This window comes from Pelophylax lessonae (genome assembly GCF_965119305.1).
Source record: "Pelophylax lessonae genome assembly, chromosome: 1".
Lineage (NCBI taxonomy): Eukaryota > Metazoa > Chordata > Amphibia > Anura > Ranidae > Pelophylax > Pelophylax lessonae.
Genome location: NC_138768.1, coordinates 892996859 through 893008525, shown reverse-complemented (window position 1 = coordinate 893008525; position 11667 = coordinate 892996859). Strand labels below are relative to the sequence as shown.

At 58.3% G+C, this 11667-nt stretch overlaps 1 protein-coding gene and 1 long non-coding RNA gene across 2 annotated transcripts; one reads left to right on the top strand and one right to left on the bottom strand.

Annotated features, from left to right (window-relative positions):
- Nucleotides 1-1596: 1596 nt before the first annotated feature.
- Nucleotides 1597-2193, top strand: LOC309566623. Its single transcript, XR_014225888.1, has 3 exons — nucleotides 1597-1706; nucleotides 1895-1980; nucleotides 2168-2193. It is a non-coding gene; the product is annotated as an uncharacterized lncRNA (long non-coding RNA).
- A 130-nt stretch (nucleotides 2194-2323) lies between these two features.
- Nucleotides 2324-4398, bottom strand: SDHA (succinate dehydrogenase complex flavoprotein subunit A). Its single transcript, XM_082271592.1, has one exon. The coding sequence runs from the start codon at nucleotides 4327-4329 to the stop codon at nucleotides 2365-2367; it is 1965 nt and encodes a 654-aa protein (XP_082127718.1). The 5' UTR covers nucleotides 4330-4398; the 3' UTR covers nucleotides 2324-2364.
- Between the last annotated feature and the right edge of the window lie 7269 nt (nucleotides 4399-11667).

Sequence of the window (11667 nt, the reverse complement as noted above, 5' to 3'; positions counted from 1 at the left end):
ACATGGGAAGGAAGTGTTGCATGTTAATTGGGGGGGGGAACGACATGGGAAGGAAGCATTACATATTAATGGGGGGGTACACACGAAGGAAGCATTACATGTTAATGGGGGGGGGGGGAGACATGGGAAGGAAGCATTACATGTTAATGGAGGGAGGGAGAAGGGGGGGCTGGGGGACATGGGAAGGAAGTGTTACATGTCAATGGGGGGGGTACATGGGAAGGAAGCATTACATGTTAAGAGGGGGGGGTGGGAAGGAGGCATTACATGTTAATGGGGGGGGGGAGGAGGGGGCACATGGGAGGGAAGCATTACATGTTAAGGGGGGGTATATGGGAAGAAAGCATTACATGTTAATGGTGGGGGGGGTACATAGGAAGGAAGAATTACATTTTAGGGGGGGTACATGGGAAGAAAGTATTACATGTTAATTGGGGGGGGGGGCATGGGAAGGAAAAATTACATGTAAAGGGGGGGGGATTCATGGGAAGGAAGCACTGCATGTTAATGGGGGGAGGGAGGAGGGGGGGCTGGGGGACATGGGAAGGAAGTGTTACATGTTAATGGGGTGTACATGGGAAGGTAGCATTACATAAGAGGGGGGGTGGGAAGGAGGCATTACATGTTAATGGTGGGTGGGGGGGTACATAGGAAGGAAGCGTTACATGTTAATTGGGGGGGGGGGGGGGACATGGGGAGGAAAAATCACATGCAAAGGGGGGGGGGTACATGGGAAAGCAGCATTACATGGTATATGGGGGGGGGGGGGGGACATGAGCAGGAAGCATTACATGTTAATGGAGGGGGGGATAACTGGGAAGAAAGCATTGCATGTTAATGGGGGGGGCTTGGGAAGGAAGGGGACATGGGAAGTAAGCATTACATGTTAAGGAGGGGGATATATGGGAAGGAAGCATTACATGTTAAAGGGGGGAGGGGGAGGGAGGAGGGGGGGGCTGGGGGACATGGGAAGGTAGCATTACATGTTAAGGGGGGGAGGAGGGGGCACATTTGAAGGAAGCATTACATGTTAAGAGGGGGGGTGGGAAGGAGGCATTACATGTTAAGGAGGGGGGATACATGGGAAAGCAGCATCACATGGTATATGGGGGGGGGACATGAGAAGGAAGCATTACATGTTAATGGGGGGGGGGGGAGACATACCATGTTATTGGGGAGGGGGGGGGGGGGGACATTGTACACATCACATATTAGATAGAAGAATCCCAGGAACGGGGGGAGGGGGAGGAGGAGATAGAATAGAGGAGATTTACTAAGACAGGAGAGTGCAGAATTTGGTGCAGCTTCACACGGCAGCCAATCAGCTTCTTCAACGAAGCTTTGACAATAAATCCTGGAAGCTGATTGGTTTCTATGCAGAGCTGCACCAGATTTTACACCCCTCCCCCCCCCCCCCCCATAGTAAGAGAGGAATGTGTGAGGGACCCCCAGAGATCCCCTACAGGAAGAAATATAAAGAAGAACTCCGGGAGAACTGAAATAAAGATTTATATTGGAAGAAAGCCAAACAAAGTATCAGAGTTATGATGTCATCACTATTGCAGTATAACACGGGGTACAAACCTGACACCACACCCCTCTATTCATAGTGCTGGATGGGGGAGGGGTGATCAGTAAGTGGCAGTCCATTCATAAGATCTTACATTGCATGGAAATTGTCCAATCACAGCAGTCCCATTACATTGGTTGGGTGATAGGTTAGTAATCACGGCAGTCCATTCCTAGTACTGGATGGGGGGGGGGGGGGGGGGGGTGATGGGACTGCTGGGATTTCTATTACGTTGGTTGGGCCATAGGTTGGTCATTTGGGCAGTCCATTGAGGAGATTATGGGATGGCCGGTGATAGGGTGGTTATCACAGCAGTCCTAGGAGGTTGGTTGGGTGGTTGGTACTTAGGGCAGTCCATTCCTAGTACTGGATGGGGGGTGGTAGGATGGTAATCACAGCAGTCCCCATAGGTTGGTTGGTACTCAGGGCAGTCCATTCATAGTACTGGATGGGGGATGGTAATCACAGCAGTCCTATAAGGTTGGTTGGGTGGTAGGTAGTCCCATGAAGATGTTATTGGATGGTGGGTGGTAAGTTGGTGACTGCAGTCCATTTATAGTACAGGATGGGGGGTGGTAATAACAGCAGTCCTATAAGGTTGGTTGGGTGGTAGGTAGGTAGTCCCATGAAGATGTTATTGGATGGTGGGTGGTAAGTTGGTGACTGCAGTCCATTCATAGTACAGGATGGGGGGTGGTAATAACAGCAGTCCTATAAGGTTGGTTGGGTGGTAGGTAGGTAGTCCCATGAAGATGTTATTGGATGGTGGGTGATGAGTTGGTGACTGCAGTCCATTAATAGGAGCGTATGGCAGGTGGGACGGAGGCGCAGTCCTCCTCGTTGAGCGTTGAGTCGATGACTGGTCGATACTTCAAGGTGACATTGCCCTTCCCATCTACGAAGGACAAGGTGTGCTTCCTCCAGTGCTCCTCCACTGGTTTCTTCTGCTGCCCCTGTAAGGGTTTGGAGAAGTCGTATTCATCCACTCTGACTTTGTAGTCCTCCCTGGCGTGGGCCCCCCGGCTCTCCTTCCTGGCCTCGGCCCCATAGATGGTCTGCAGGGCGCACAGCATGAGGTTCTGCAGCTCCAGGGCCTCCACCAGGTCGCTGTTCCAGACGGCTCCCCTGTCGAAGGTCTTGATGTCATCCATGGCGGCGTTGATGGCGCTCAGCTTCTCGCACCCTTCCTGGAGGATGGAGCCGGTTCTGAAGACGGCGGCGTGGGCCTGCATGGTCTTCTGCATGTTGATCCTCAGCTCCGAGGTTCTGGTGCTGCCGTTGGCGAACCTCAGCTTGTCCAGGTTGGCCACAGACTCTTCGCCAGCGTTGGGTTTGAGCGGCGGGAGGGTCTCTCCGGGTTTGTTGGACTCGGCGATGCTGAGGGCACAGGCTCGCCCAAAGACCACCAGATCCAGAAGGGAGTTGGCCCCTAGGCGATTGGCACCGTGGACGGAGGCCGAGGCGGCTTCACCACAAGCATACAGCCCCGGCACCACCTGGTCTTCTCCATTGACGTTGATGATGGCTTGCCCCTTGTAGTTGGTGGGGATCCCCCCCATGTTGTAGTGGACAGTAGGGAGGACCGGGATGGGCTCTTTGGTGACGTCCACCCCGGCGAAGATCATGGCGGTCTCAGAGATGCCGGGCAGGCGGGTGGCCAGCTGCTGAGGGGGTAGGTGGTGGAGCTGTAGGTAGACGTGGTCTTTGTCGGGGCCGCACCCCCGTCCCTCCCGCATCTCGATAGTCATAGACCGGGACACCACATCTCGGGAGGCCAGGTCCTTGGCCACGGGGGCGTAGCGTTCCATGAATCGCTCCCCTTCGCTGTTGATGAGGATCCCGCCCTCTCCGCGGCACCCCTCGGTGATCAGGCACCCCGCCCCGTAGATGCCGGTGGGGTGGAACTGGACGAACTCCAGGTCCTGGCAGGGGAGGCCGGCCCGGGTCACCATGGCGTTGCCGTCCCCGGTGCAGGTGTGGGCGGAGGTGCAGCTGAAGTAGGTGCGCCCGTAGCCGCCGGTGGCGATGACGGTGTTCTTGGCCCGGAAGCGGTGGATGGAGCCGTCCTCCATGCAGAGGGCGATGACCCCCCGGCACTCGCCGTCCTCCATCAGGAGGTCCAGGGCGAAGTACTCCACGAAGTAGCTGGTGTCGTAGCGGAGGGATCGCCCGTACAGGGTGTGCAGGAGGGAGTGCCCGGTGCGGTCAGCCACGCAGCAGCAGCGGTGAGCCTGGCCGCCCTTCCCGTACTTCAGGCTCTGCCCGCCGAAGGCGCGTTGGTAGATCTGACCGCGCTCTGTGCGGCTGAACGGCATGCCGTAGTTCTCCAGCTCGATGACCGAGGCCGGCGCCTGCTCCGTCATATAATGGATGGCGTCCTGGTCGCCCAGCCAATCGGATCCTTTCACCGTGTCGTAGAAGTGCCAGCGCCAGTCGTCCTCCTCCATGTTCCCCAGCGCCGCGTTGATCCCACCTTGGGCCGCCACCGTGTGCGAACGCGTCGGGAAGAGCTTGGTGACGCACGCCGTGTTCAGACCGGCCTCTGATAGGCCGAAGGCGGCCCTCAGACCGGCCCCTCCGGCCCCCACCACCACTGCATCGAACTGGTGATCCACCACAGGATACTGGGCCGAGATCCCATCAGATACACTGGCTGAGCTTCTTCCATACAGGTGAAGGGAGCGGGAGGACAGTCTATGGAGGGACTGACAGGAGATCAGACGCTTCCACATCACACTGGCCGCACACAGGACCGACATGACTCCGACCCCGGGGACACACAAGGACTCAGGACACGGCAATACTTCCGCCCGGAGAGAGACAGCTACTTCCGCCCACAGCAACCGGAAGCGACGTCTCCACACAGAGGATTCGCCGAATTCACGGAGAATCCCTAAGAAAAATAACACGGAAGGTCTCTGGTGTCATCTAAAATTCACATACGCGGCAGATAAGTTGGGTGAAGTCGGAAAAAAAAAACGATAAAAAAGTTTCTAATAACCACTTCCGGGTCGGGGGATAACCTCTGTCATGTGATCCGATCACGGGATTCTGACAGGAACTATGTCAATCAGAGAGGGGGCGTGTCGACGGGCTTGGTGGGCCAATCTCACTCAGTTACCTGACGATAGGAGGAGGGGCGGTTCAACGAAGGTCGTCTGTCTATTGATATAGGCGGGGCTCGGCGGAGGGCGTGTCAGCTGCTGTGTTATCTAACATGGGGCGTGTCATCTGCTGTGTTACCTAAGATGGGCGGATCACACCGACGGGAGGAGGGCCCAGGAGGGAGTCACGTGTTCTATGTGACGTCATCTAATACGGCGATCTCATATAGTCCCATATACTGTATATAATAATATAATCCTATATAATAATATAATCCTATATACTGTATATAATAATATAATCCTATATAATAATATAATCCTATATACTGTATATAATAATATAATCCTATATACTGTATATAATAATATAATCCTATATACTGTATATAATAATATAATCCTATATAATAATATAATCCTATATACTGTATATAATAATATAATCCTATATAATAATATAATCCCATATACTGTATATAATAATATAATCCTATATAATAATATAATCCTATATACTGTATATAATAATATAATCCTATATACTGTATATAATAATATAATCCTATATACTGTATATAATAATATAATCCTATATAATAATATAATCCCATATACTGTATATAATAATATAATCCTATATAATAATATAATCCTATATACTGTATATAATAATATAATCCTATATACTGTATATAATAATATAATCCTATATAATAATATAATCCCATATACTGTATATAATAATATAATCCTATATAATAATATAATCCTATATACTGTATATAATAATATAATCCTATATACTGTATATAATAATATAATCCTATATACTGTATATAATAATATAATCCTATATACTGTATATAATAATATAATCCTATATAATAATATAATCCTATATACTGTATATAATAATATAATCCTATATAATAATATAATCCCATATACTGTATATAATAATATAATCCTATATAATAATATAATCCTATATACTGTATATAATAATATAATCCTATATACTGTATATAATAATATAATCCTATATACTGTATATAATAATATAATCCTATATAATAATATAATCCCATATACTGTATATAATAATATAATCCTATATAATAATATAATCCTATATACTGTATATAATAATATAATCCTATATACTGTATATAATAATATAATCCTATATAATAATATAATCCCATATACTGTATATAATAATATAATCCTATATAATAATATAATCCTATATACTGTATATAATAATATAATCCTATATACTGTATATAATAATATAATCCTATATACTGTATATAATAATATAATCCTATATAATAATATAATCCTATATAATAATATAATCCTATATACTGTATATAATATAATTCTGTACACTGTATACTGGGAGGGCTGAAGAGCATGGGGGAGAGGCAAAGAACACAGGGGGCAGTGGAGAGCACAGGGGGGGGGGGGGTGGAGAGCACGGGGGGGGAGGGGGAGGTGGAGAGCACGGGGGGGTGGAGAGCCCGGGGGGAGGGGGAGAGGTGGAGAGCACGGGGGGGGGGGTGGTGGAGAGCACGGGGGGGGAGGTGGAGAGCACAGGGGGGAGGTGGAAAGCACGGGGGGGTTGAGAGCACAGGGGGGAGGTGGAGAGCACGGGGGAGGTGGAGAGCACGGGGGGGAGGTGGAGAGCACAGGGGGGGGCGGTGGAGAGCAGTAGGAGGGAGGCAGAGAGTACTAGGGGGGAGGGGGAGAGCACAGGGGGGAGGTGGAGAACACAGAGGGGGTGGAGAGCACAGGGGGGGAGGTGGAGAGCACGGGGGGAGGTGGAGAGCACAGGGGGGAGAGGTGGAGAGCACGGGGGGGAGGTGGAGAGCACGGGGGGGAGGTGGAGAGCACGGGGGAGAGGTGGAGAGCACGGGGGGAAGGTGGAGAGCACAGGGGGGGGGGTGGAGAGCACAGGGGGAGGTGGAGAGCACGGGGGGGAGGTGGAGAGCACAGGGGGGAGGTGGAGAGCACGGGGGGGAGGTGGAGAGCACAGGGGGGTGGTGAAAAACACTAGGAGGGAGGCGGAGAGTACTAGGGGGGAGGTGGAGAGCACGGGGGGAGGTGGAGAGCACGGGGGGAAGGTGGAGAGCACGGGGGGGTGGAGAGCACAGGGGGAGGTGGAGAGCACAGGGGGAGGTGGAGAGCACAGGGGGGAGGTGGAGAGCACGGGGGGAGGTGGAGAGCAAGGGGGTGAGGTGGAGAGCACAGGGGGGGAGTTGGAGAGCACAGGGGGGTGGAGAGCACGGGGGGAGGTGGACAGCACAGGGGGGAGGTGGAGAGCATGGAGGGGTGGAGAGCATGGGGGAGGTGGAGAGCATGGGGGGAGGTGGAGAGCACAGGGGGGGTGGTGAAGAACACTAGGAGGGAGGCAGAGAGTACTAGGGGGGAGGGGGAGGTGGAGAGCACAGGAGGGAGGTGGAGAGCACAGGGGGGAGGTGGAGAGCACGGGGGTGGAGAGCACAGGGGAGGAGGTGGAGAGCACAGGGGGGAGGTGGAGAGCACAGGGGGGAGGTGGAGAGCACGGGGGTGGAGAGCACAGGGGGGGAGGTGGAGAGCACGGGGGGAGGTGGAGAGCACAGGGGGGAGGTGGAGAGCACAGGGGGGAGGTGGAGAGCATGGGGGGGAGGTGGAGAGCACGGGGAGAGGTGGAGAGCACGGGGGGAGGTGGAGAGCACAGGGGGAGGTGGAGAGCATGGGGGGGAGTTGAAGAGCACAAGGGGAGGTGGACAGCACGGGGGGGGGAGGTGGAGAGCACGGGGGTGGAGAGCACGGGGGGAGGTGGAGAGCACGGGGGGAGGTGAAGAGCACAGGGGGGAGGTGGACAGCACGGGGGGGAGGTGGAGAGCACAGGGGGGAGGTGGAGAGCACAGGGGGGTGGTGAAGAACACTAGGAGGGAGGCGGAGAGTACTAGGGGGGAGGGGGAGGTGGAGAGCACAGGGGGGAGGTGGAGAGCACAGGGGGGGAGGTGAAGAGCACAGGGGGGAGGTGGAGAGCACAGGGGGAGGTGGAGAGCACGGGGGGAGGGGGAGAGCACAGGGGGGGTGGAGAGCACGGGGGAGGTGGACAGCACAGGGGGGAGGTGGAGAGCATGGGGGGGTGGAGAGCACGGGGGGAGGTGGAGAGCACAGGGGGGTGGTGAAAAACACTAGGAGGGAGGCAGAGAGTACTAGGGGGGAGGGGGAGGTGGAGAGCACGGGGGGAGGTGGAGAGCATGGGGGGGAGGTGAAGATCACGGGGGGAGGTGGAGAGCACAGGGGGGAGGTGGAGAGCACGGGGGGGAGGTGGAGAGCACAGGGGGGGTGGAGAGCACGGGGGGGAGGTGGAGAGCATGGGGGGGAGGTGGAGAGCACGGGGGGGAGGTGGAGAGCACAGGGGGGGGGGTGGTGGAGAGCACGGGGGGGGGGAGGTGGAGAGCACAGGGGGGAGGTGGAAAGCACGGGGGGGTTGAGAGCACAGGGGGGAGGTGGAGAGCACGGGGGAGGTGGAGAGCACGGGGGGGAGGTGGAGAGCACAGGGGGGGGCGGTGGAGAGCAGTAGGAGGGAGGCAGAGAGTACTAGGGGGGAGGGGGAGAGCACAGGGGGGAGGTGGAGAACACAGAGGGGGTGGAGAGCACAGGGGGGGAGGTGGAGAGCACGGGGGGAGGTGGAGAGCACAGGGGGGAGAGGTGGAGAGCACAGGGGGAGGTGGAGAGCACGGGGGGAGGGGGAGAGCACAGGGGGGTGGAGAGCACGGGGGAGGTGGACAGCACAGGGGGGAGGTGGAGAGCATGGGGGGGTGGAGAGCACGGGGGGAGGTGGAGAGCACAGGGGGGTGGTGAAAAACACTAGGAGGGAGGCGGAGAGTACTAGGGGGGAGGGGGAGGTGGAGAGCACGGGGGGAGGTGGAGAGCATGGGGGGGAGGTGAAGAGCACGGGGGGAGGTGGAGAGCACAGGGGGGAGGTGGAGAGCACGGGGGGGAGGTGGAGAGCACAGGGGGGGTGGAGAGCACGGGGGGGAGGTGGAGAGCATGGGGGGGAGGTGGAGAGCACGGGGGGGAGGTGGAGAGCACAGGGGGGGGGTGGTGGAGAGCACGGGGGGGGGAGGTGGAGAGCACAGGGGGGAGGTGGAAAGCACGGGGGGGTTGAGAGCACAGGGGGGAGGTGGAGAGCACGGGGGAGGTGGAGAGCACGGGGGGGAGGTGGAGAGCACAGGGGGGGGCGGTGGAGAGCAGTAGGAGGGAGGCAGAGAGTACTAGGGGGGAGGGGGAGAGCACAGGGGGGAGGTGGAGAACACAGAGGGGGTGGAGAGCACAGGGGGGGAGGTGGAGAGCACGGGGGGAGGTGGAGAGCACAGGGGGGAGAGGTGGAGAGCACGGGGGGGAGGTGGAGAGCACGGGGGGGAGGTGGAGAGCACGGGGGGGAGGTGGAAAGCACGGGGGGAGGTGGAGAGCACGGGGGGGAGGTGGGGAGCACGGGGGGGAGGTGGAGAGCACAGGGGGGAGGTGGAGAGCACGGGGGGGAGGTGGAGAGCACGGGGGAGAGGTGGAGAGCACGGGGGGAAGGTGGAGAGCACAGGGGGGGGTGGAGAGCACAGGGGGAGGTGGAGAGCACGGGGGGGAGGTGGAGAGCACAGGGGGGAGGTGGAGAGCACGGGGGGGAGGTGGAGAGCACAGGGGGGTGGTGAAAAACACTAGGAGGGAGGCGGAGAGTACTAGGGGGGAGGTGGAGAGCACGGGGGGAGGTGGAGAGCACGGGGGGAAGGTGGAGAGCACGGGGGGGTGGAGAGCACAGGGGGAGGTGGAGAGCACAGGGGGAGGTGGAGAGCACAGGGGGGAGGTGGAGAGCACGGGGGGAGGTGGAGAGCAAGGGGGTGAGGTGGAGAGCACAGGGGGGGAGTTGGAGAGCACGGGGGGAGGTGGAGAGCACAGGGGGGTGGAGAGCACGGGGGGAGGTGGACAGCACAGGGGGGAGGTGGAGAGCATGGAGGGGTGGAGAGCATGGGGGAGGTGGAGAGCATGGGGGGAGGTGGAGAGCACAGGGGGGGTGGTGAAGAACACTAGGAGGGAGGCAGAGAGTACTAGGGGGGAGGGGGAGGTGGAGAGCACAGGAGGGAGGTGGAGAGCACAGGGGGGAGGTGGAGAGCACGGGGGTGGAGAGCACAGGGGAGGAGGTGGAGAGCACGGGGGGAGGTGGAGAGCACAGGGGGGAGGTGGAGAGCACAGGGGGGAGGTGGAGAGCATGGGGGGGAGGTGGAGAGCACGGGGAGAGGTGGAGAGCACGGGGGGAGGTGGAGAGCACAGGGGGAGGTGGAGAGCATGGGGGGGAGTTGAAGAGCACAAGGGGAGGTGGACAGCACGGGGGGGGGGAGGTGGAGAGCACGGGGGTGGAGAGCACGGGGGGAGGTGGAGAGCACGGGGGGAGGTGAAGAGCACAGGGGGGAGGTGGACAGCACGGGGGGGAGGTGGAGAGCACAGGGGGGAGGTGGAGAGCACAGGGGGGTGGTGAAGAACACTAGGAGGGAGGCGGAGAGTACTAGGGGGGAGGGGGAGGTGGAGAGCACAGGGGGGAGGTGGAGAGCACAGGGGGGGAGGTGAAGAGCACAGGGGGGAGGTGGAGAGCACAGGGGGAGGTGGAGAGCACGGGGGGAGGGGGAGAGCACAGGGGGGGTGGAGAGCACGGGGGAGGTGGACAGCACAGGGGGGAGGTGGAGAGCATGGGGGGGTGGAGAGCACGGGGGGAGGTGGAGAGCACAGGGGGGTGGTGAAAAACACTAGGAGGGAGGCGGAGAGTACTAGGGGGGAGGGGGAGGTGGAGAGCACGGGGGGAGGTGGAGAGCATGGGGGGGAGGTGAAGAGCACGGGGGGAGGTGGAGAGCACAGGGGGGAGGTGGAGAGCACGGGGGGGAGGTGGAGAGCACAGGGGGGGTGGAGAGCACGGGGGGGAGGTGGAGAGCATGGGGGGGAGGTGGAGAGCACGGGGGGGAGGTGGAGAGCACAGGGGGGAGGTGGACAGCACAGGGGGGAGGTGGAGAGCATGGGGGGTGGAGAGCACGGGGGAAGGTGGAGAGCACGGGGGGAAGTGGAGAGCACAGGGGGGTGGTGAAGAGCACGGGGGGAGGTGGAGAGCACAGGGGGGGAGGTGGAGAGCACAGGGGGTGGAGAGCACGGGGGGTGGAGAGCACAGGGGGGAGGTGGAGAGCACAGAGGGGAGGTGGAGAGCACAGAGGGGAGGTGGAGAGCATGGGGGGAGGTGGAGAGCACGGGGGGGGGGAGGTGGAGAGCACGGGGGAAGTGGAGAGCACAGGGGGGTGGTGAAGAGCACGGGGGGGAGGTGGAGAGCACAGGGGGGAGGTGGAGAGCACGGGGGGTGGAGAGCACAGGGGGGTGGAGAGCACAGGGGGGGAGGTGGAGAGCACAGAGGGGAGGTGGAGAGCACAGAGGGGAGGTGGAGAGCATGGGGGGAGGTGGAGAGCACGGGGGGGAGGTGGAGAGCACAGGGGGAGGTGGAGAGCATGGGGGGGAGGTGGAGAGCACGGGGGGAGGTGGACAGCACGGGGGGGAGGTGGAGAGCACGGGGGGTGGAGAGCACGGGGGGTGGAGAGCACGGGGGGAGGTGGAGAGCACGGGGGGGAGGTGGAGAGCACAGGGGGGAGGTGGAGAGCACAGGGGGGCGGTGAAGAACACTAGGAGGGAGGCGGAGAGTACTAGGGGGGAGGGGGAGGTGGAGAGCACAGAGGGGGAGGTGAAGAGCACGGGGGGGAGGTGGAGAGCAAGGGGGAGGTGGAGAGCACAGGGGGGAGGCGGAGAGACCAGGGGGGAAGTGGAGAGCACGGGGGGGTGGAGAGTACTCCACCAGTAAGGGGGAGGGTGGCTGAGTTGATTTTGGAAATGGGGTTTAAAGCCTGTGATATTTTTGCTTTGATTTGCCCGGTGGGGAGTTATGAATTTGATTTGTCGTTTGTA